Source organism: Malaclemys terrapin, chromosome 1, assembly GCF_027887155.1.
Source record: "Malaclemys terrapin pileata isolate rMalTer1 chromosome 1, rMalTer1.hap1, whole genome shotgun sequence".
Lineage (NCBI taxonomy): Eukaryota > Metazoa > Chordata > Testudines > Emydidae > Malaclemys > Malaclemys terrapin.
Genome location: NC_071505.1, coordinates 109798447 through 109823846, shown reverse-complemented (window position 1 = coordinate 109823846; position 25400 = coordinate 109798447). Strand labels below are relative to the sequence as shown.

Genomic DNA, 25400 nt, shown 5'->3' with positions numbered 1-25400 from the left:
GGCGCACCAAAGCTCCGCCCCTGCGCGGGGCCTCTCCTGCCTGCGCCGCGCGAGCTAGGGAGATTCGGAAGCTGCTGCGCCCCCTGACCGCTGGGCTGTTGCTCCTGGACCCTTAGCGCGTGCGCGCGCGCCGAAGTGGCTGTAAAAAGACCGTCACGAGGTCAACGTCGTCCCTGGCGCGTCTGGTGTAAGCGGGAAGTTTGTCTTTTCCCGCTTGCCGTAACCACGTTCTCGATAGGGTAGAGCTGCTGCTGAAGGAAGGTGCCGAGCCCCGCCCCCCACTCACGCACAGGTATTGAGCGAACCAGCCGCGTGGGGGGTGGTGCCCGCCCCTTATGTGGTCTCCCGGTGGATGCACAAGCGCCGCGCCCCCGCCGTGACTGGCTGATAGACCCTGTGGGGCAGCGCCCGCCCCCACCGTGCCGGGGCCGATGCAGACGCCGCCTCCGCTCCAGAGCCGGCTCTCGGCCGAGCACGCGGGGCCTCGTTATTGAAACGGCGCTAATGTCGCAGGGGGCCCGGCCACGACTTTCCGCGCGCTCGGGGCGGCTGCGATCGGGGAGCGGCCACGAGACACGTGCCCGGCCGGCCGGGGGCGGAGTTGGAGGGGAAGTGGGGGGTCTCTGCCCACAGAGTTAGGCGCCGTCGTCGTCCCCCGACGAGCTGTCGACATGAGACGCCTTCGCCATAGGTTGTTCAGATCAACGTGATCCTCGACTGGGAGAGTAGAAGGCGCGGGGGCGTCTCCCAAGGCCAGCCCCGCGGTAGCTGGGGTAGATGTAGGATCCTCCTGCTCCTTTCTTACAAGGAGGATCAAATAGCTGATACTGTGGACATTTAGGATATGTCTACGCTTACCCTTTAAAGCTCCAAAAGTCCCTTGTTTGCGCTAAAACTCTGGGAGCGTCTATGCTTGTTAATGACTTTTTGCCTTGAAGTAAACCACCTTCGCAAGAGGCATACAGCTCTTACCGCTGTTTTTTATGTGCTGCTGTGAAAGTGGAGACACGTTCTAGCAGTGTAAACACCCTTTGGCCGCCGGAGGATATCCCACTGTTCCAAAAGCGAACACCCTGGCCAGCTGCTCTGACGTATGGACCTCCGCCCCTCCACCTGTAAGCCCCAGGAAGTTTGAAGCTCCCTTTCCTTTTGTTTGTAGATGTCGTGGGGAAAGCAGCCAGACAGCAGGAGGTTTTTTAAAAAAATGCCACAGAAGAAACAAGGAAGTAATGGGGCTCCTGAGAGACTAAGCAGGGCAATACAGGGCACTTCTGCTCCCTCCCTCCTCTCACAAGACCTATCAAGAGAGCTGCACTGTGGGATAGCTGTCCTACAGCGCTGCTCTCATAGGGGATCGAAGTGCTGGTAGTGTAAACACTCTCTGACACCTGAGGAATTGAGCGAGTACACAAACAAGTGCTTTACTTACACTGGTTCACTATCACCAGAGAAACTTACAGTGCAAAAACTCTGTAAGTGTAGACAATTATCATCACCGAACATCGGAGCGGTATAGAGTAATTCACGCCTTTCAGAGATACTGTTACAGGCTCTATGGGCTGATCTAGATGTCTCTGCATTGGTATGTGTTTTTGTGATCATAAAAGCTAGAGACTTTTGTTGTTGTTGTTTTTTAAAGTGAAATTCTGGGGAACAAAATAACTGCTTGAGAGTGATGCCAATACACCATACTGCTATGTACCAACCCAAGCCCTGTCTAACATACAGAATTTTTTACAACGCAATCTAAGGTCTGGTCTACACTATAGACCTATATTGGTATAACTGTGTTGCTCAGGGGTGTGAAAAAGCCATACCCCTGAGCGCTGTAGTTGTACTGACCTAACACACACACACACACACACACACACACACACACACACGCAGAGAGCACTTCTTCTGCCAACATAACTACCGCCTCTTAGGGAGGTGGATTAATTAAGCTGATGGAAGAGCTTTCTTCCAGTGACTTCCAGTGTCTTTGTTAAAGTACTACAGCAGTGGCAGCTGCGCCAAAGCAGCATTTTAGCTGTAGACTTACCCTGAGACGGCATACCCCTTCTCCTCTAGTAGAAAACAGGAAAAGTGGTGCATGAATGACAGCCTGCAGCGTGTGCTTCCACATATGGCAGCAGCAACCCAAGGGGAAAAGTGATCTGAAGGAAATGGGTACTGTGTCTTGCACAGGACTAAAGTATTCTAACAGCCTCAAGTTTAAAGACTACATTTTGCAAGTTAAATAATTTTCTGTAAAGAAAGACAGCAACAAGCTAGAATGGAACAGAAGCACATATAAGTCTCAAAGAATGAGAGGCATGGTCAGTACCGAAGAAGTGGGCTATAGTCCACGAAAGCTTATGCTGTAATAAATGCGTTAGTCTGTAAGGTGCCACAAGTACTCCTGTTCTTTTTGCGGATACAGACTAACATAGCTGCTACTCTGAAACCTGTCAGTACTGAACTAATATCCCAGATTCATTTAGGGTTTACTGTCCTGCTGCTTGAAATGCTATCTTTGTACCTGCTAGAACAACTACATTTTTTAGTACCTGTGGCTTGAATGACTTCATACTACTTTTAATATTATAAAAGCAGGGATGTTAGATGCTCTCCTGGATTAATTTCTATTCTGTTAATTGCATTCTACCAAACTAAATTCCCACGACACTTACACATGGATATTGTGTTTGTCACTGCCAGTCTCAAACAATCATACAGTATTGCTATGTTCTGTTACACAGCTATATTTTTCACTACAGAGGTGACTGAATTGGTTTGTGTAAAACTGGTATCTCAGTCTGAGTTTGTAAAGATCTTTGGTATTCTTCTGAAAGAAAGAAGTTATATAAATTAAAGTTATTCTGAGATTTTTTCATGAGATGTTTAAACACAGTGTGTGTGCGCAATAAGGGTCCGCTCTCCAGGACAAGCCATTTTCTTCTACATCATTTTACAAATGTGAAAGTTTAAAATACTGAATAATGTGACCAAATTGAAAGGTTACTTGTGTCAAGTAAGCTGCGTAATAAAAAGTCCCCTATAAAGTTTACACACACTATCTAAATTCCACTGCAATTTCAGTTTGATACTGTAACATTCCCAGTTTGTCCTAAACTGTTACGCAGCATTTTTGTGCCCTATTAAAAACACGTGCAATGTTCTACTTCAAAGATTGCTCTATCCACCACTGAAATGCAGCTATCTGCATATAGTTTATATATTGGTTTGTCTGTAAAATGCTGTGGGAAGGAAATATTGTAGAAGGAAATATCCTGTATAATTGTAGATTATCTAAAAATAAGAAAAATGGGATAAATAGGAATTTAGAACAGAATGCACTGGATTGTCTCCAGTACCAGCCAGCTAAGTACCTCTTTGAGCTCACATGTTTGACTAGCTTGCTCTGGGTGGGATCTGTGGAATGATTGTTATTGAAAGAATGTAAGAGATTTTCACTCAGCAAATCATCGCCTCACTCTGAAGGAAATTTCTTATCATATACTGAAAAAAAGGGTAACATGCTGGGGAGGAAGAAAATAAGAGTATTGTGAACTACAGATTGCATGAAAATTTGTTTTAGGGTGGGTGGGTGGGTGGGTGGGTGGGTGTGTGTGTGTGTGTGTGTGTGTGTGTGTGTGTGTGTGTGTGTGTGTGTGTGTGTGTGTGTGTGTGTGTGTGTGTCCGGCCCTTGGACTATCGTTTCCCACAATAGCTATGTTCAGTTGGAACAATGAAACTGGTAGCCATTACAGGGGAACTTGTGAAACTTTCTCAGCAGCTAGATTAAAAACTGTGGAACTCCTTACCGCAAGAGATAAGAATAAACCACATTCACCTCACCACTTTCAGAACTCTATCCAAAATTAATTTCTTTGATTTGGCCTTCTCAAAACAATTACTTTATTTTTAAAAACAACAACCTACACGCAGATTACTCTGACACATTGAATAAAGAAGGGGAATAATTTTATTTTTAAAAAGCTTATGGGGTGTTAAGGTACTACAGTAATAGGCACTATAGAAGAACCTAGATGGGCTAATTGGTTGTGGAATTTCCTGCCAGCTGAGGTCAGGATAAAAAACTGTAGGGCCATGATCATTTTTGGAGCATAGTGCAAAACCTATATTTTTGTGCATCTCTTTCCTTGATGATGGGGGGTGGGCGGGAGGAACTGCCTGGCACCCTTACAGGGCAAATTTGAAGAGAATTACCTGTAAATAATAAAAACGAGGAATCCTTTTGGCACCTTAGAGAATAACAAATTTATTTGGGCATAAGCTTTCATGGGCTATAACCCACTTCATCAGATCCATGGAGCGGAAAATACAGTAGGCAGGTATAAAAATACAGCACATAAAAAAATGGGAGAGTTGCCTTACCAAGTGGGGGGTCAGTGCTAACAAAAGCATGTGGGATTAGCACAGAGGAGATCCACAAGCCAAAATAAAGAAATAACCTGATTGTGTCTACCTAAACATTCCCTATCCCAATGAATCCTGCTATGTATGGAAAAGAATTTTTCATACCTGGTTCAAACCTTCAACAGCATTCCTGCTTATAGCATTGCTGCTCTGTGTTCCTCCAATCCAGACAGAGCAACAGACAAACAAACTTTCCCTTTGTTTCCCCATTTTAAAAAAATCTAGCCTTCCCATTGGCTCTTTTGGTCAGGTGCCCGCTTTTTTTTCTTTACCTGAGGGACTTTTTAATCCTTTACAGGTAAAGCAAGTAAAGAACAGCTACCAAGAGGGATTTTACAGCTAACTGGCTGGCTGGGTGTCCATCAAAGGGAGCTATCCTCCCCCTTTATTTATCACACGCCCCCCCAAATCACAGACCGTGCTGGCCAGCCTGGTTCAGGTTGGGTCCACACCGGCTGGGATTTCTTCCTGGAGATTTAGGAAACAGTTAATAAGATGCATGCACCTCTAATTTTACTAATAATTACATGAAGAACTAATCAGTACTTTTTACAGTTCAAGGTCTACAATGACTTAGAATGCAGGGACATTTTTACCCAGCTGATTCTGGGAAACCTTCCCGGGAGAGTGCATCAGCCACTTTGTTAGAGGCTCCTGAAATGTGTTGTATCTCAAAATCAAAGTCTTGAAGAGCTAAACTCCACCAAAGAAGTGGGAACCAGAACCACCAGAGAGGCCCATGCACTCTCAGAGGGGCGGATTACACCCATCTGTAACGTGTCCACATCTGTTGTCCACCTTAGGGCTCTGAACCGCCGATGGGCATGCTCGGGTGTTAGCCCCATTCTAATTCTGGCCTTTTGTTTAAAAAGTTTGTACTCGTTCATGTGTTCTTTAGGCATTTCAGCTGCCACCTCTGCTAAGAGTCCCTTGAGCTGCGGCCTCAGGTCCACCATATACTGGTCTATAGGGGTATTGTATCCAAGGCAGGCCCTTTTGAAATTTTCTAAGAAGGCCTCTGTATCATTGCCTACCTTGTATATGGGAAATTTCTTGGAATGGGGAGCGGTACCTGGAGAAGGATTGTTAGGGCTACCTGATTGATCCAGCTTAGCCTTTTCTAGCTCTAAGCGCTTCAGGCTCCACTTCCAAGTACTTCGCCTCTCTCCTCTTCTCTGCTTCTGCCTCCAAGCGCTTCACCTGCATTTCCGCCTCCAAGTGGTTCACCTGTCTCCTCTCCACTTCCAACTCCAAGCACTTCATCTGTAGGAAGAAATCCCTGTCTTCCGCAGTCAGAACTCGGTCTGGGTTAAGGGCATCCCTCCATCCTGGCATCTGGATCTCGGTTGTGGGAGGGCCTGACCCTTCCATCCTGGGAAGTTCCCAGTCCCCCACCTTTTCTCTGCATTTCTGTCATGGAGTTGGATGTCTAGGCTTGATCTGGGTCTGTCTTCTCTGTGGTGTGCCGCTTTGGGAAGACTGGTTTCTCTAGGGTTTCGGTGCCTGACCTCAACCTCATGCATAGGCTGCCCTACTTAGCCTAACTATTTCGTTGCCATGAAGCTAGAAAAGAAAAAAAACGGCTTGTTGGACTCTGGCTTTGCAGGCTAACCCTTTGGCATGCCTGTTCCTCCTCATTGGTCCTTCTGGTCAGGTGCCAAGTAGGTGATTTGAGCTGCTTAACCCCTTACAGGTAAAGCGATTCAGTACAGCTGCCAAGGAGGGATTTTATGCCACCCTTTTCTTCATATTTATGACAACTTGCCACTCCAGGCTTGTATTAAACTCCCAAGATTACAGCTTCTCTCTGACCTTGGCTTGGTAAACGCTGCCACCACCCAAATGTAAAAAAATCCCCATTGAACCTAGGAAGGAGCACTTGAGAATTCCTCCCTGTGGCGTATCCTCAACCCTTTCACCCCCCTCTGGGGAAGAGCTGAGAAAGAAAACAAAGGAAATTAGCTGTGGCCACCAGCTAATCAAACAGCATATGCACAAACCTCTTAGGACACAAAAATCCAAATCCTTCTTAAAAAAGGTAAATTTTATTAAAACAAAAAGAAAGAAAATACATTTGGAACTTAGGCTTTTTCTAGATTTTAAAAGAGCAAATCCAAAAATTAAGCACTGAAACTAGCTTTCTTGGGGGTTCAGCTTAAAGGTTACAAGCAAACAAAAGCATCAGGGATTAGCACAGTGGAGATCCACAAGCTAAAATAAGAAATAAACCTGATGGCGTCTAACTAAACATTCCCTATCCAAATTACTTCTTTTAGGTATGGAAGATACTTTTTCATACCTGGTTCAAACCTTACACAGCATTTCTGCTTATAGCATTGCTGCTCCATGTCCCTGCAGCCCAGAGAACAACAGACAAAAAATTCTAGCCTTCCCATTGGCTCTTTTGGTTTTTTTCTTTACCTTGGGGACTTTTTAACCCTTTACAGGTAGAGCAAGTAGAGAACTGCTACCAAGGGGGATTTTACAGCTAACTGGCTGGCTGGGGGTCCATCAAAGGGAGCTACCTCCTCCCATTCATTTATCACACATGTGAGCTGTCTCAAGTGCCCATCCCTGCAGAAAATTTTCCCCTTTCCCCCCCAGATATTAAGGAGCACACAGCAGGCAGCTATAACCATGGGGATGTTAGCTTTACTAAGGTCCAACCTTGTTAGTAAACTTCTCCAGCGCCCTTTTAAACAACCAAAAACACATTCAACCACCATTCTGCATTTGCTGAGCCTATAGTTGAACCGTTCCTTACTACTGTGCATACTACTAATGGCCGGTCTATGGCTTCATGAGACATGGGAGCAAGGGGTAAGCTGGGTCCCCCGGGATAACTATGGCATCTCAATGTCTTCAGTGTTCATTTTGTGGTCTGGAAAGAAAGTCCCGGATTGCAGCTTTTTTAACAGACCCAAGTTCCTAAAGATGCGCTCGTCATGAATCTTTCCCAACCATCCTACGTTGATGTCAGTGAAATACCCACTGTGATCCACCAGCGCTTGCAACATCTTTGAAAAGTATCCCTTTCCATTTATGTACTCTTTGGCAAGGTAGTCTGGTACCAAGATGGGGATATGCGTGCTATCTCTCGCCCCATCGCAATTAGGGAATCCCATCGCAGCAAAACCATTCACTATGTCCTACACATTTCCCAGACTCACTACCCTTCATAGCAGAAGTTGATTAATGGCCTTGCACACTTGGAGCACAGTAGCTCCCACGGTTGATATACCTACTCCAAATGGATTGCTCACTGACCAGTAACTGTCTGACGTTGCACTCATCCAAATAGCAATTGCCACTCACTTCTCCACTGTCAGAGCAGCTCTCGTTTTTGTGTTGCTGATCTGCAGGGCAGGGGAAAGCTCTGAACAAAGTTCCTGAAAGGTGGCCTTCCACATTCGAAAGTTCTGCAGCCCCTACTAGTCATCCCATAGCTGCAAAATGATGCAGTCCCACCAGTCAGTGCTTGTTTCATGGGATCAGAAATGGCTCTCAACAGAGTGCAGCTGCTTGCTCTGTGACTGCCAGCAGCAACTGTGAATTATTTTTTTTCAATGGCTTGCAGCAGGGCTGCTTGCAGGACATGGCTTTGTTCTGCGCGGTGGACCCTACTTCAGTTCTGGAAATACTGCAAGAGAAGGTGCAAGGTGTTTGAGATGCTCACAGCAAGAGTGCACAACTGAGCAGGCTCCATGCTTCTGGGGTTATGGCGTACGCGTGGAGGTTTTAAGGCATGAAAACCACTGGGTTGTTTGCCGTTGATATGAGGGAGGGAGCACAGTGCATCATGGGATGTTGACGCAATGTTCCCATTCTCTCCTGCGACAATGTTTTGGTCCCATGAGGCATTGCACAAACTTCCCAAAATACACTGCGGCAAGTTGCACTTTGGGATAGCTACTCACGATGCACTGCTAGTGAGGACACACTCCATTGAGATAATGATCATGGTTTGGCCACGCATAATCAACTTACTTAATTCGGAGGCTCACGGTTGAATTAGATAAAGTCGACTTAATTTTGTAGTATAGACAGGCCCTAAGATAAACCAGACAAAGGAGTTGTTAGTGGGGAATTGCAATGTCCATATGGAGAGTTAGTTCAGAATAAATATTGTGTTTTAAATTCACACTCTAACTTCCACATAGAAAAAGCCCTGAGGGGAACAATGAATGTGGAAGATAAAACAGGTTGAGGCTATGGATGAGGGAAAAAGTAGCAAAAGCCCATCTCTACCAGAAGTTAACAAAGTTATAACACTGTAGATTATGTTTAAGAAAAGTGATTATGTTGCAGGGATCTGGTAGATTTGCTCTTGGGAAGCAAAAAGTGAATTATTAATCAAAATGAATTTCCATTGGAACTGCGGTTGCTCATTAGAATTAAAAGTATAATATTGGTATAATATTCAATGCATCCTTTATGAAGGGATTTTCTGCTGCATGCTTACAGTGGGATGGACTACATACTAAGTCTCTTCTAGCCTACAATCCTAAAAGTCTTCAGTGAGACTATTTTACTACTCTGAAAAGTGAGACTATTGTATCTGTTGCTTTCTATTCAGATGTTTTGGGGGTTTTGTTTTGCCGATGATGATGATTCAATGTTTATTATTTGTTTTCTTTCCTTTGTCTTTAGGAATGTCTGAAAGTCAAGGGACAAATAGTGGAAGCCACACCAGCAAGATTGGTTCCAACAGTGGTAGCTCTGCTGTGTGCTTTGGACAGGTCAGTCTCTCTCCATCTAGAACAGAGCAGGAAGTAGTCTTCTTGCACATCAGAAAATCTCACAAAGCACTTAATTGTTTTTAATGCAGAATGCTAGTTGTATGTTAAAGTCATACCTCACCATGATAATCTTCATCCTCACTACATTTTCCCCTGCTGGTGGCAGAGCTGTCTCTCCAACACTAATAGCTTTTATCTGAATTACTCAGAGAAAGGGCCTTGAATTATTTTTTAAAAGGACAGGAAGAAAGTTTTCCTTTCTCTGATGGATTGGACTGTGTTGTGGAGTAGGTACACTCTCCATTATGGGGCAATGGGTTGTGGGAGGGATCAAAGCAGAGATTTTAGCAGTCTAAGTGGCTTGGCCTCCCATGTCGCCACAGCTGCCTGGCCCCTAGTGTAGCGTGGCCCAATGGCCAGAGTCCACAAGGCTATTCTTTTGTTCAGGGCTGCTCAACCTCATGGCCCAAGTCTTTCTAGCAGCCCTGTAGCTCAGAGCAATATGGCCCAATGGCTAAGGTCAGTAGGGCAGGCCTTCTGCTGCGCAGTTCGCCCCTCTGGGCATCAGCTGCCCCACTGGTGGGGCAGCCAGGATAGGAGGACCCACGCCCACCGTGCTGCACCAGGTCCCAACCCAGGACTAGGAAACAGTGCTTCCACAATCAGTTTTGGTCACCCAGTACCTTAGTCCTGATCCCTGGGTTGCTTCCTACCCTTCCTTCCAAGTCTGGTAGTCTTATGGCCTCCATTGTCTCTCCTCTGTCGGCAGCGGTGGTCAGCTGGGGGTCCGTTGGAGCCTGAGCCCAACTTGCTTCCAGATCTTGGTTGTGCGGCTATAATATTTGGTTCATTGGTCACTGAAAGGTGGCTGCGGCTCCATGCAGCCCAAACGGCATCATGACAAATTGATATAAGCCAAACGGGGTAGGGAAGGCAGTCTTCTCAAAGGAGGCCAGTGTCAGGGGTATCTGCCAATCCCCCTTAGTTATATGTGATGTTGAGGTGAACTAAGCACTACCCAGACACTCGAGGAGCTCATCTACCCGAAGCATTGGGTAGGTGTAGAACCAGGAGATAGCATTAACTTTCCTGAAATCAATACAAAATCTGATGACCCCAATAGGCTTTGAGACCAGTACTATCGGATTCCGCCACTCTCTCTGAGATTCCTCTACCAGCCTTAGGGACAGCTTGGTTTCCGGTTCTTTTTGGATGGCTCCTTCTATCCTCTTAAGGAGCGGTCGGTGGTTGTTTCGTACCTTCTGACCCTGGAAGGTCGGTCAGTCACCTTGTGTCAGGAGTGGTTGTGGTGGCCGGTGGCCTGGGTTGGTGGAGGGGGCTCCTACATTGGCCTTGTGTGGTCCCCGCTTGGCTGGATGACCTCGGTTTCCTGGGCTCCCTGGTCTACGGGCTTTGCTGCTCTGACCCTCAACGGTCATGTAGTTTTCCAATAAGAAGACAAATTCAGCAAGGGTTGCTGGGCAGTGCCGTTGCACCCATTCCTTCCCATGGCGGGTAGGATTTGGGTAAACTGCTCCAGTGCCACCGTCTCCACCACTTGAACTCTGATCCATTTCTCTGATTCCAGCCATCACCAGCAGTAGTCCCAGGAGTTGCTGGGCTGCGGCCTGGCCTTGGGCAGGTACTATTGCACAGAGTCGTTGGCGGTACATCTCAGGACTGACATCAGCCTGATCCAGGATGGCTGCCTTCACTTTGTTGTATCCCAATGCCTCATGGGGGTGTAAGTTCCAGTAGGCGGTCTGGGCTGGGCCAGTTAAGTACGGTGCCAAGAGGGTAGCCCACTGTACTGGTGGCCACTGGGCCTGACTACCCGTTTGAATGGCACAAAGACCGCCTCAGGGTCGTCACTGGGCCCCGTCTTAGTCACACAAACTGGCAGTCCCACCAAAACAGTCCTCACCTCTGGTCCCATTGGTGCACTTGGTGTTGGGTGGCCAGTTCCTACACCATCTGGCACTGCTGCTCCTACTGTTGCACCATTAGGAGCTGCTGCTGTGATCTGCTGTAGCAGCTGGTCTGGTGTTGCTTCTTGTTGTGCCGCCTGCTGCTGCTGACTCTCCAGCAACCACTTCAAAATCCCAAGTGGCCTGGCCTCCTGTGTTGCCACAGCTGCCCCAGCCCCAGGGCAGCACCGCCTAGTGGCCAGAGTCAATGCAGCCACCCTTCAGTGCAGGACAGTGCAGCCCAGTGGCCAGAGTCCATAAGGCTGTCCTATTGTTCAGGGCAGTTTGGCCTAATGGCCCAAGTCTATCTAGCAGGCCTGTAGCTCAGGGCAGTATGGCCCAATGGCTACGGTCAGTAGTGCAGTTCACACCAGCGGGGCAGCTGGAGTAGGGGGACCCAGGCCCATCCAGCTCTACTGGTCCCAACCCAGGAGCCTAGGGAACCAGTACTTCCACGGTCAGTCTTGGTCACCCAGACCTCAGTCCCAATCCCTGGGTCACTTCCTACCCTTCCTTCCAAGGCTGGTAGTCTCATGGCCTCCCTGTCTGTTCTCTAGTAGTGGCAATGGCCAGCTGGGGGTCCATTGGAGCCTCAGTCCGACTGGCTTCTGGGTCCTGGAGCTCCAGCAGTCTCCCTTTAGGAGCCTGCAACACACACCTGCTCTCATCAATGGCCAGCCCAGATTGAGCTACTCCCTTTTATACTCTGGTTCATCTGAAGCATACCCAGCAGGTGCATGGAGGTGTGAGGTTAACCCTTTCTGAACCAGTGCAGGGTAGGTACACCCCGTCACAGACTAGTTTATCTTAATAGTGGATGACATGCCCCAGGCTTACTTATAAAAACATGCATTCTCCTCTATTGGTGGAGAGAAGGTAGCTGTTTTCACTCCGCCATTGGAAGAAACCAATAGACAGAGTTTGCCTTTGGCCTTGCATGGTGAATTCTCCTCTCCATGCCATTATTTCTTCAGTTAGCTGATGAATATGATGTCTTTGTATATTTGTACACAATGCTCTTTCTCTTTTGCCTGATGGTATATATTTCTGTATAACTGCCAGAAAAAAAATGGACAGTTATTCCTAAAAAAAAGTTAAATGGAACAATACATTGAAATCTAAATGTTAAAACCTCATGATTGTGCATTAGAATTTTTTTGTTTAAGTTTCATGCTGTTTGCTTGAATTATATTGCCTGGCAGGATGGGAGTTGGCACACCTCTGAGGAGCTCTTAAAATTCCACTCTAAGTTCTGTTTTGCAGGTGAATAGAGCGGCAAGATAGAGGATTAAGCAAAATTCCCTTTGGAGAAGGCCAGCTCCGTTCCTTAGTTAGGGTGAAGGGTGGTGCTGTTGAGTAGAAAAAGACATCCACACTACTATTCAGACAGGAGCTGGAATTGAACTCAGTTCTCCCCCCACACACCGATATCCGTGCAGAACAGGAACACTCACTCCACATTCATGAAGACATACTTAAGCCTATCTGTATCTGTTGCAGAGTGTGTATAGATTCTAACTAACATTTCTACCAGCGCAATAAGTAGTGACACCTAGTTGATCTTCTGACTAATATGAGTGGTGCTGATAGCAGGAATCCCTATGTTTCATGCCCCTGCAGCCTGGACTGGACTTTGCACATGTTACAAGTGCTGTAGGATTTCATAGGGATGGGAGCCAGGGTACTCTTTCAGACTGGTGTGCTTGGCTGAGTTCTATCACTTTGTAATTGGTATGTTTGCTGCTTGGGAGAATTGGAGAAAAGTTGTACAGAATTTAACAAAGATCATTGATCCATCTAATCTAGTTCCTTGCAAGAGCAAGCAATATCAACAGCATAATACACCTACCCCATGGAGCAAAGTAACTTCCTTCCTGAGCCCTTTGACTATCCTTTACATCCTGAAGCATGAGAGTTGAATACTCATCTTCTCCTGGAAGATTGGAATAAAGAAAAATGGGATGAGAAAGGTGTGGGGGAGGTAATAGAGTGAAGAAACTAAAGCTGTCTGACTCTGCTATGCTTCCATTAAAGAACCAGTATACAGCAGATGAATACCAGGCCATTCAGAATGCCCTGCGTCAGAGGCTGGGTCCGGAGTACATCAGCAGCCGGCAGGCTGGTGGAGGACAGAAGGTACAAATAAGTGTGTATGCAGAAACTTTGTGGGTGGGGAGTGGGAGAGAGAGAATGCTTCACTATAAGAAACTGTCCCTTGCTCAGCCACTGATTTCTTTGGCAAGTCACTTAACTTTCTCCTTTAGTTTCTTCATCCTTTAAATGGAAATAATATTTACCTACTTCATAGGATGTTGGGTGGTATTAATTAATTGGTCAGTACTTTGAACATGTAAATCACTGTATAAATGCTACGTATTGTGTATAAATTATTGGGTTTTTTTTCCCCTTTCTTTTGTATTCACTAAATCTTCCTCTCTCAGTTGTGCCATCTTCTTCTGGAGATTGGGCTTGGAAGGGACCAGCTCTTTTTTCTTTGTTTGCACACAGGCAAATGTTTCTTGAAATTAACAGGGTTTCTTAGTGTGGTACAGCTATGACTGTAAATGCTTTTTAAAATTCACTATTCCTCTTTTCAGGTTTGTTATATTGAGGGTCACAGGGTCATCAGTCTGGCCAATGAAATGTTTGGCTATAATGGCTGGGCTCATTCAGTCACTCAGCAGAATGTTGGTGAGTATCTTTTTCCAGGCTCTGAGAATTTGTGTTCCTGTGGCTTCATACTTAGGGTCTGTAAAGTGGCAGAATGTGGTCCCTGTTTGAGAAACCATCTTTCCTGGAACCTGTTCAGCTGAAACAGCAGGAAACATGTCTTTAAAGTGACAATCCCTGTAAAAGACGCAGATGAAATTTTGGAGCCTACAGGCTCCTTGACAGTTAGGAGAAAGCAAAATCTGTCCTGCTTGTAAAGAAAATCCTGTTTATGTTCAGTAGTTCAACTTTGTGTAATGGGACTTCTGAGTTACTGAAAATGAGTTTATTCGGCCAAGTGGGAATGACTGGGCCAAAGCATTGCATCGGGACTCTTCCATCTGCTTAACCCTAGCAGCCCCGAGCAGTGTTCCCTCTAACTTTTCCCATGCATGTGCGGAATGAATTTTGTTATGTGCACCAATATGGAGGCGATGTGTGACACATCACCTCCATATTGACACACACAACAAAATTCATGTGGCCGGGGTTGGGCCAAGGGGTTCGGAGTGTGGGAGGGGGCTCAGAGCTGGTGCAGAGGGCTGAGGGTGCAGGCTCTGGGGTGGGGCCAAGGATGAGGGGCTCAGGGCTGGGGCAAAGGGTTGGGGTAGGGATGGGGAGGGCTCTGGCTGGGGGTATGGGCTCTGGGCTGTGGATGAGGAGTTTGGGGTGCAGGTTGCCCCGGGTCTACAGCAGGGAGAGAGGACTTCCCCCAACTCTCTCTCTTCCCGCAGTAGCACCTGGGCTCTAGGGAGAGGCATCTCTCCCCGCCGCAGCCCTGAGTGCTTATGCGGCACTTAATAGGCTGCTGTGCGGCTGCGCAGCTTAGAGGGAACTTAGGCCCTGAGCCAACTGTCACCATGTGCAACTGCTACCCGCAAACAAACATCTCAACTTATGCATCCCCCCACTTCAGCTATGGAACTTCCTGCAAAATACCTCCTTGTGACCAGCATCCAGGTCCTGAGACACTCTTCGGGTAATTGCTCATATGTGTCCCCATATTTGGGATATCTGTAGCCAGGTGCACAAACTCAAAGTTTTGGCTAACAGTGCCTCTTTGAGCCATGCACACACTCCTTGATGCTGTGCATTGTACAGATGGCAGAAAGGAGACCAATCCTAACTGCCCTGAGTTCTTTCTGAACACTGCAGGAGCAGCAAGTTGAAACACTGCGGTAGCCCCAGTGCTTTCTTCAGTCTACTCTCCTTTGAGTTTGTTAGGGTGGCCTTAGCTTTCAGTTAAGTTTGCACTCTTAATTGTTAGGAGGCACTATTGCAGCTTTGTTTGGGACCAAACTCCATTGGCCCTGACCCCTGTGTTCTTAGGTTCTGGTCAATGTTACATGGTTCAGGCCTAGTGGTCTCTCTTCATTTACCATTCATGTTGTGGCTGTTGCTAGTAAAAAAGACTAGTTGTAGTCTCTCTGCATTGTGCGGTGTGACAATGGTGACCATGAAGAGTGCTTTTAAGTGCCTTAATAAAGGACAAAATCCATATTGATGCTTGGTCTGCATCATTTTCACCCCCTCACACTAGAAAGAAGAATGAGGGCCACCTCAAACTTGAAGACACTTGAGGTTCATACAACAAAGTGCAGTACTGAAAGATCAGCACATTCACTTTGAGAGTCTAAGTCTGGTGCAGGGATTACAGTGAGAAGCTCCTAAACTGCACCAGCATTTCAGCCTGGTGATTAGAAGGTTGGTGCTAGCTTCCTCACTAATGAATTCTGATAAGAAAGCCGGAGAGTTACAAAGATCTGAGAAGCACATTTTTAGAACAGTGTCAGTCTAGTGGATCCTCAACATTTAAGGGACTGACAGCCTGCTGGCGCTAGATGTTTCTCATGACATTGAAATAAAGTGGGACCCTTTCGTGTCACTCCATACATTGCTACACAGTGTCACTTGTTATGGTTCAGTATCAACAGATCCCAAGAGAAAGAATAGTTACTCAACCGTCCCTGCAGTAACTGTGGTTTTTCGAGATGTGCTGTCCACATAGATTCCACCCTTGTACCTGAGATTGTATTAGTTTGGCCAGTGGTGTCCATTGAGACCATGTTAGGGGCCCTCATGCCTCCCACCAAAGGACATAAAGGGTGGAGCGGGCCCAACTGCCCTTCAGTTTCTTCATCAGTACAGAATCCTATAGGTATGCGAATGAAGTAGCAGGGAGGCAGTGTGGGTTGTGTAATCTGTATAGACAATACATCTTGAAAAAACGCTGTCACTATAGCACAAGGAACCATGCGTTGTTTGTCAATTGTCTGCATGGATTCCACTCAGAGTGACTAACAAGAATTTTTCTGTTTCCTTTGAGGCGGGTATTAAGGGGCCTACGTCAATAGTCTCTGCAGGACAGTCCTACGAAAACTGGCATCCAACCTGCCAGCCTGTACTAGGGAATAGTGACTAATATGTGGATTGAGCTCCATGTAGCTGCTTTACGTGTTTCAGATATGGGAGCCTTCCCACTATGACTGAGTGGATCTTTCCTACCCTTACTCACAACAGGTTCTTAGGTACTCAGAAATGCATTCAGATAATATCTGTATGAATCTAGATTGCCACTTAACCCTGTCAGAAAGATGCCAGAAATACCCTGGGTGTGTTCCTGAATGATCTTGATCTGCCTAGATAAAATGACAATATTCTCTTTACACTGAGTGTGTGAATCTTCTCCTCACTCAGGGTAGAGTGAAGTTTAGGAAAGAAAACCTAGAGATGAATGGACTGGTTTATGTGGAACTATGAGGGGACTTCGGATGAGGCCTCAGAGTAACTGGTACACTGTACACAGGGGGCCTTAATCTCTCCTATCTGATGTAATGGCCACAAGAAACGCACTACTCATTGACATGTGGTAACGGGAGCAGGTTGCTAAGGACTCAAAAGGGGAACCGTCTACTTTGCTAGTACTATATTAAGGTCTCAGGAACAAGGGAGCTTCCCAGTGGGTGAAAAATATGCATGAGTCACTACAGGACTGGAAACTGTATGGCCCTAGATAGAATGGTGATGTTGAGATATTCATAAAAATGGTAGAAATGCAGGGCTGGAAGGAATGTCAAGAAGGCTTCTAGTCCATCTCCCCACACTGAGGCAAGATCAGATATACCTAGACCATCCCTGAGAGGCTTTTGCCTAACCCTGTTCTTAAAACTTCCAGTCACAGGGATTCCACAACCACCTTGGGTAAACTATCCTTATAGTTAGAAAGTTGAGTGTATTGAGATGTGAAAATAGGCATCTTGCAAATCAAGACCCGTGAACCAATCTATAGCATCTAATGAACTTAACTAACCCTAAACTAAATTGTAATGATCTAAGGTGAATCAAACAGTATGCAGGTGAGACCATATCTCTTAGAGAGAGATGCTGGGGAGTGACCAGCCAATCAGAATAGAGAAACTTGGTATTTCTCCAGTGGTATTGATTTTTCTGATAGCTAGTTGCCTGAGAAGGGTTTTAAAACTTCCCCCCCAACCTCACACCAGGTACTTTTGCAAATAAGTTCTTTTAGGTGGTTCACATTTAGGGCATGTCTATACTATGGGCACTATAGCGGTAAAGGTGCGGCACTGCAACTATGCCTCTATAGGGCCGTCGCACAGATGCTTCCTATGTCATTTGAAGAGGTTTTTCTGTTGCTGTTGGTAATCCATCTCTCAGGCATCAGTAGACAGATGAATTCTTCTGTCGACCTAGCCCTGTGTACACTGGGGGTGTAACTATGGCGCACAGAGCACGGGGTAGGTAGGTCGATCTAAATTTTATGTGTAGATCAGGGCTTAGTGTTTAAGCTTTCTAGGAAGATGAACATGAGACAGAAATTTCACCCTGTGATATACTGTTTGGGTCTCCATTGTAACTCCATCTCCTTCCTGCTCTCCCCAGATTTTGTTGATCTCAACAATGGCAAATTCTATGTGGGAGTTTGTGCATTTGTGAAAGTCCAACTCAAGGTAAATGGATGTATTTTTGTTTGCTCCATTTGTTAGTGAACTGCTAGTTACTTAAGAACCATGAATGACAGTACTAGTGTGTGTGGAGCTGGACTGCAACACACCATGTTACTGTGTCAAACCAGACAGTCCTGTGGGCCCCTGGAAAGCTGAGCTTACTACAGAGTAAATACCAGTCCACTCAATACACACAATCCACATAAGAGATATATAGTCAGATGTGTGAAAGCAAAAGTTCCAACAGTACTGCATTTTTTTAACTCACCCCATAGGATGGGTCGTACCATGAAGATGTGGGTTACGGAGTGAGTGAGGGCCTGAAATCTAAGGCGTTGTCCCTAGAAAAGGCAAGGAAAGAAGCAGTGACAGATGGACTGAAGAGGGCACTCAAGTAAGTGGAGAACCAGTACGTTGCCCTTCTGCTTGCACATTTCCACAGAATAAAATGTTAAATTCTCAGTCATGGCAGGCTCTCTTGTCCCTCAGGTGCTTTGGAAATGCTCTTGGGAACTGCATCCTGGACAAAGACTACCTGCGATCAGTGAATAAACTTCCTCGTCAGGTGCGATATGGGGGGCTTTGGAGAAAGCAGAGTAATTTAGTTTGCCAGGAACTGTTAGTAGGTCATTGGTTCCATCCCCCTGTATTGACAGGGATGGAAACCATTATATCTAAACCATACTTGCTAGCTGTGTGTTTGAATGTGTCCAGCCATTAATATGTCAGTGACAATCATTCCACAGCCTCCCTTGGCTGCTAGTTAGTTTGTCTGAACTGTTCTTTGTAAAAGATTTTCCCAGTAGTTCATCAAAATAATGCCATTCTGATGCTTAAGCCCACTGCTGTTTCACTCTCTCCATGAGTCTTGTTTACTCTGTTCTAGTCAGGTTGTCATACCATTCCCATCAAATGGTACCCGAGCACCAGACCATTCTGTATCATTAGCAGTAGTGGGTCCAGCTACACCCTTGCTGATAATAATTTAAATACTAGTGTAGACAAGGATGAACTATTTCCAGGTCCATATCAAACCAAGTTACTCAAACCACTGTACTGTGCTTCGTACAGTAGAGCTTCTTTTACACTAGAAATTTTTCATATAGTAGCCTGCAGCTACTGGCCCTAGTCCACCTTCACCATCTGTAGGCGACAGTGGGAACTCTAGTCTAAATAAAGTGCTGGCAGCCACTGCTTTTCCCTTACACAGCTGTCGAAAACTTCAGCTCTCCCCAACAGCTTGCAAAATACCAGTGCAGAAATCTTCAGCATCCAGAGAACTGAAAACTTAGGGGTTAAGAAAAATAAACTGAATGTAACACTGCACTGGTCTCCTGTACTGATTATATTATTCATTTTTATATTTACCATAATAAAACCCCTCCGGTTTTTGATATATTTGAAGGTACCATAAAATTTCCAGTGTACTGCAGAAATGAGAAGGGTTTGCCACAGACTTTAGTTCCAGTTTACCAGAGAGTCTTGTATACAGAAGTAGAGCCCTGGGCATGCTTACCTTAGGGAAGGATCCAGGAGGAGCAGCCATCAGTACCTGTTGGAGGTGCCATATTGGAATCAGGTGTGTGAACTTGGAGGTGCTGATTTATAATCTCACTCAGTACCACATGGTGACTGAAATGTAGTATTGCAGCTTCCTGTGGAATTAATATGGAAACTGCAAACTCCGAAATTGTATGTGGTCAGGAGGGATCTCTGCTGTCTTTTGATTGTCTTAAGGTTGGCTGGTTTTGATAGGCCAGAGACAGCTAGAGAAACATCATTTTAATGTTTAAAACCAAAAATACATGATGAAAGAGTTGGAGGGGGAACTGATTGGTTGAAGCCAATGGGCCATGGCCCTATAAATTTAGTCTCCAGTCCTTAAGCAAAGTATTTGAGGCTAGAGTTCTACTAAACTTTGTGCTTCATTATGAGATGAGGCCTTTGTACTCCTTATATAAGCACCCCTTTAACTACGGTCTTTTATCTTTTTCCTAGATTCTGAACATGCCCAGGGCTCAATCTTTTCTCAGATTGATATTTTCCAGACCTTTTATAGTTTCTGTTGCTCGCATCAGGGCACTCTCTGGTTTGTCTCTTGGGTGGTACCCAAAGCTAGACATAAGCTTTTTGACTTAACCAAGGCTAAACCCTGAAGAAGAAGATTTTTTTTTTTTTTTTTTTTTTTTTTAAACAGGGAATATGGTATTTCCCTTTTTAGTGGCACATCCACTATAACCCTTAATGCCGTCTCAGCATCCCCACCCATCTGTTATTTCTTCACTACTATTATGTAAGAATTTCTAGGGTATCCATCACCATAGATAATAGCTGCATGTTGAGTCGGTTACATTTTCTGTAATGAATATGTATTAGAATGTGATTCACATGTGAAATCTGTTTATTGCTGGAACAGTTTTCATTAGAATAAATCCCTTTGTGGCTTTTCAGTTAAAGGCGGCTATTTGCCATGGTTAACAGTGGTTCAGAGATACGTATGGTAATTGCTCAAAGCTAGTGTCAGTAGCACATGGCCATCTTCTTAGACTTCTGCACTTACAAGTCCAGGCTGGGTGATACAGTGTCTCCCTCTGTAGCTCTGTCTAGCCTCCCTCCCCAACAGTGTGCTCAGTTAAAGGGTGGGGTGTATTTTTCCACTCCTGGGTTGGAGGGTGAAGACAATTCTCTGGCCAGATCTAATACAGGTCTGTGCACACATTTATGAAGTTAACATTATTGTAATAGCTGGTGTTTACTACCATGGGGATTGTCCAGATTCTACTACTTTTATATTTTAAAATTCTGTTGGGTGTTTGTTAGGTAGCGCTGCCTCTCTACAAACACTGTGCTGACGCTGCTAATGATGGTGCTCTGCAAACGCTCACATTAACTCCCTTCAGACTACAGAACCCAAAACAGTGCTTGGCAAGTGGGAAGCGACAATACCTGCCTAAACTAGTTTAAGAGCAGCTAGAGAGGGAGAGACAAAACATGAAATGTTACGGAGACTCAAAGCATCTTCTAACTTTTAAGTTGATGAGGGAGGGGGAATTGAATCATAATCCATTGACCATTCTTATACTAGCTGCCTCCTGAGTTGGATTTGGCCAAAGCAAAAAGGCAAGACTTTGAGCCTGCAATAGAGAAGGCTAGATACAGTAGCTGTCTGCAGAAGCAGAGTGCAGGGCAACCCCAGCACTGTGAGAGCCTGTCCCCACGCAAACCTGAACAGGAGGCGGCTTCCTTAAGCACAGCTGAGCAGGAGCAGCAAAACAGCTCCAGGTGAGTGTTAACCTGGGAATATATATTATTTATATTGTACAATAAATGAGCACCCAGCGCATGTTCTAATCACTCTTGGCACTTAAAATGTACAGACTCCCCCATTCACTCCCAAAATCCCACATCCCTGGAGCTGCAGGAGCATGTACGAGTCACGTTGAGGAGCCCCCCGAGTCAGTGAGCTTGGGGCTGGTTCTCTCCTTAATTCAGACAATACCAGCTCTATATTTGATTCATAGGTATTATACCATACATTTCTCCAGGGACCAGCAGAAGGCTTTTAGGGGGCCTTCAGGCATAAGGGAGTGCTGCATTACAAAGTGCATAGCACAGGCTCTCTAAGCTAGAGAGTACAAGTCCAGCAGCAGGCACGGGGAGAACCCGGATGGTCCAAGGCTGTTCGATCTCTACTTCTGCCTGCACATGGCCACACAAGGTATCTAATAATCACCTACACATGCAATATTTGCATTGGACTGAGCTCCTCAAAGTGCAGAGCCTGCTACAAGCTGTGATAAACCTTCTCATACCTCATTCAAATCAGTTTCTGCTACTGGAGTAAGGGATAGGTTTGTGTAAGTGATTCAGACAGGAGAGCTGGGTTCTAGCCAGAAACTGCCTGTATGAACTTGGACAGGGCCTCATTGTGCCTTAGTTTATCTCTCTAAGCACCTCTGAAGTTGTAAATAGTTAATACCTGTAAAGCATGTTGGGACTTGGGGGGCCCTTTCGTTGGCAGGTGTGATAGAAGCATTAACTACTATTGTATTTTCCCTGGCATGCTATTGCTATAAGCATCCCTCTTCCTAAGGTGTAAGTGTAGCTGGAGCACTATCCAACTGTGTGTTTATTTCTTGGGACAGACATAACATCACCTTAGTCTGTGGGAGTGATGCTACTTACCAGCGGAAGTTACGACAGAAGCAGCTTCAGCAGCAGTTCTGGGAGCAAATGGAGAAAAAACAGCTGGCAGTAGCCAATCCAGTCAGCAAACAGGGTAAGAGACACCACTGCGAATCTGCAAGTCCAACAACCTAGACTATGTCTACACTACAGACATTACTGCAGCTGCGTCGCTCTAAGGTCTCCTATGTACCTGGTGTATGCCGATGGGAGAGAGCTATTCCCTGGACATAATTAAACCACCCCCACTGAGCAAGGGGAGCTATGTTGGCCAGAGACCATCTCTGGCCAACATAGCACGGTCCATGCTGGCAATTCTATTGGTATAACTTACGTCTGGCAGGGGTGTAGGTTTTCTCATCTCCTGACCGACAAAGGTACTAGTGTAGACATAACACACCCCCACCTGTGAATTAGGCTACGTGCAGGGCACAAGCGTGGCTGACAGGGTTAACCCCTCATCAGCTGCCTACTTTTACCACCTCTTGTCTGAGTGAAGGAAGCTATAAAAAAAGGAAATCTGAAGTTTTTAATACTTGTTCCCTATAGAGCAGGGATGTGGGCTCAGACTGGACATGACCAAACTTGCCCCTATGTCCTCTTAGGAAACGTTAGGCAGGGCTGCTGTAGAGCAGCAATGGGAAAGACTGGGAGAACCAAACCTCTGCTCATGCTGCAAGAAATTTCAGGATGTTTCCCTTGTCGGTAGTAAGCCTTACCAAATACCATCTCCTGCCTTACCACTATACCCTCCTTTCCAGCAAAGGGCAAGGAGTGGCTATTGAATACCTCGTATCTGGGATCAGGTGCTGCTGTTTTTCTGATCTTACTTGACTCTCTTCCCCCTCCGGAGTTAGGTGGTGTCCTTTTGCATTTCTGGCACTAATAGCTCCCCTTTGTTACCTGTGCCCAGCAGCCTCTCATCCCTCACTGGTGAAACACAGCACTCCAGCAGCAGCACAACAGGAGCCAACTGCAGAAGAGGAGTTCTTTGCAGGTCAGCAAAGAATGGTAGCTAAATGTTCAGAGGCAGAGGCAGGATTTAATGAAGGGACTGGGAAAGTGGCATGGCACCATCTTTTCTTTAGCAATAGGAAGTGGCAACACTAACCCTTAGAGGGGGGGAAAGACATGGACAGAGGTGTGAATTGCTTCATGACCACACACTTAAACCTCTCCTAGTGATGAAACAGCTCCTACAATTAGACATTAGAGGGTCACTAGAAGGAACCTGCCTATAGGAATCTTTTCTTGTAGCCATTAGGGTTCACACAGATTTCAGTCTTGGTGCATATACAGGTGAGATCAGATTCCTTTCAGCAAGTAGTGTCTGTTGGCTGCACATGTATCCTTTAATCCTACACCTGAAAGCATAAAGTGCAGAACAAACCCAGCTGCCCCTCCTTCCATCTTACTGCCAGTAGCTATAAGACAGAACCCTTGAAGTGTCTGCTTCTCTTAGGCAAGGTGATTTTTCATTTTAGTTTGAGTTAGATCAATAGGCAAAAGGAAACTTAAACTATAAAGGAGCTTGATGTTAACGCCTCTAGGGGTCAAGTGAGGAAAGGGTGGACTGGTACTGGAACTGCACTTCCTTCTCTGGGTTGCCACACTGTTCTCTTCCCTCTTTGTTGTGTATGTCTTTGAATTGTTCCAGATGACCCTGAGCTTTGGGACATTCCCCTAGAGACCACTACTCTCAGTGATACGGAGAGCCACAAGAAAGGAGCTGTAGCAGCCCAGGCTCCTGCAACGCCTCTTGGACACTATCACATGATGACTCGCAGCAGGACCCCTCAAACAATGAACCCTAAGAAACCACATGAGAGATCTGCACAATGGCAGGTGTCCCCTAGGCACAGGCCTTACAGCCCCTCTTCCAACCAAGGTGCAGCAGGTACATACTGTAAAAGGAGTGTAAGTGGCTACAGTGAAGTGTAAGCAGGACGACGCCACGGAAGAACGTAGAGGTGATCGTGCTGAGTAGCAGCATGTGAAACTGAGCAGGGAACACAATTAAGTTTGTGAACACTTCAAGCACATTCCAGCAAAATGACTAGGTAACTGTCCTAGCATGGAACTCAGTTGTGTGATTTACTCACTGAAGTAGATGGCTGTCGTCCTCCAGAGACTGCTTTACACTTTCGAACCCCAGCTAGCACTTCTTTTCAATCTTATAGTTTTTAGGAGGGCTGGTAAGGGAGGGGGAGATTTTTTTTGTTTTTACCTGAACATAAGACTTAAGCTCCTTCAGGGAGACAGATCTCCCCAGAAAAGCAACTTGGCCATCCTCCATGCCCTTCTAAGTAAGAGAGAAAAAACACTGACAAAAACATAGGTAAGTTTTGGAAGTGGAGAAAAGCAGAATAATTTGCCTACTAAGGACCTGTTGTCTTATTCAGCAGAGTGCAGCCCATACAGGAAGAGCCAAGGTATGAAGAAAAGGAAACTGGAACCCTCCTAACAGACAGGACAGCACATGAAGTGTTCGTTTCCTCGTGATTATTTGAGCATTACAACCATATTTTCAGACGCACATCTCAAGAAACTGTTTAAACACAAGAAAATCAGTGCATTAGATCCATGACTTTCATGCAATGCTAATCATTGACAATCTTCTGTCATAACTCTTTACTTACTTTAGCCCCTCATAATGTGCTTGATGTCCCCTCTTGTGGTTAAAAAGTTTGATGCATTATTTCTTCCTGAGTGAAGCAGTTGGGGAGCCTGCCCAGTGCCAGGGCCTGTTATTTTAACTCCTTCGGAATGACATGAAACCTAACTCTACTCCCTGCAGATAACTGAAGGATGCCCTACTACTTTGCATTTCATTAGAGGGAGTAGTTTCCTTTAATGTGGATAGCATTCAGTAAGATCAGATCCTGGAAAGAATTATTTGAATGGAGATTTTAGTATGTGGCTGGATGTGTTACAAAGGACTAAAATTGACTAGTTCTTTTTAGGTACTTGTTTTTATATTAAACTTTATCCCCTTTTCTTACGGAAAAATGTGAATAAACATGCAAAATCAGAGTATTAGTTGAAGAATCTCATTTGTAACTGTGCGAGGGGGCAGCAGCATGTTTACTTGGAAGATAAAACAGTCACCAGGGCAGGGGACATATTCCTGTTATAGTAACACCTCATGCTTTAATGCAACTCAGTTAAAACTCACTTCTGTCTTCCTGAAGAAGAAAGCAAGTCTGTACCATAACTTTACAAATGAAACTGAAAACTCAATCCCTAACCAAGATGTCAAATCCCATTTTATAATTCTGAAATCTACAGTGATCAGAGAATCTAAAATAACTAATGTATTTAGACAGCAGTAATGTGAAGAGAGCAAGAGAGAGCAATACTGACAATCGGTGGCATGAGTTTACACCTCTAAGAGGTAGGCAGAAGGGACA

At 45.6% G+C, this 25400-nt stretch overlaps 1 protein-coding gene across 3 annotated transcripts; it reads left to right on the top strand.

The window, feature by feature from the left end:
* The first annotated feature begins 22 nt into the window (after window positions 1-22).
* On the top strand, window positions 23-25026 carry RAD52 (RAD52 homolog, DNA repair protein). 3 transcript variants are annotated; one of them, XM_054035164.1, is made up of 12 exons: window positions 23-292; window positions 9073-9161; window positions 13163-13264; window positions 13726-13819; window positions 17741-17808; window positions 18081-18199; window positions 18295-18370; window positions 20891-21087; window positions 21951-22084; window positions 22907-22987; window positions 23648-23887; window positions 24393-25026. In XM_054035164.1, the coding sequence occupies exons 2-12, from the start codon at window positions 9075-9077 to the stop codon at window positions 24452-24454; spliced, it is 1260 nt and encodes a 419-aa protein (XP_053891139.1). In that variant the 5' UTR covers window positions 23-292; window positions 9073-9074; the 3' UTR covers window positions 24455-25026. The 3 variants fall into 3 exon arrangements, with proteins under 3 accessions (XP_053891139.1, XP_053891134.1, XP_053891128.1); XM_054035159.1 differs by having other exon boundaries at window positions 22904-22987; window positions 24396-25026; XM_054035153.1 differs by having other exon boundaries at window positions 22904-22987.
* The last annotated feature ends 374 nt before the right edge of the window (window positions 25027-25400 follow it).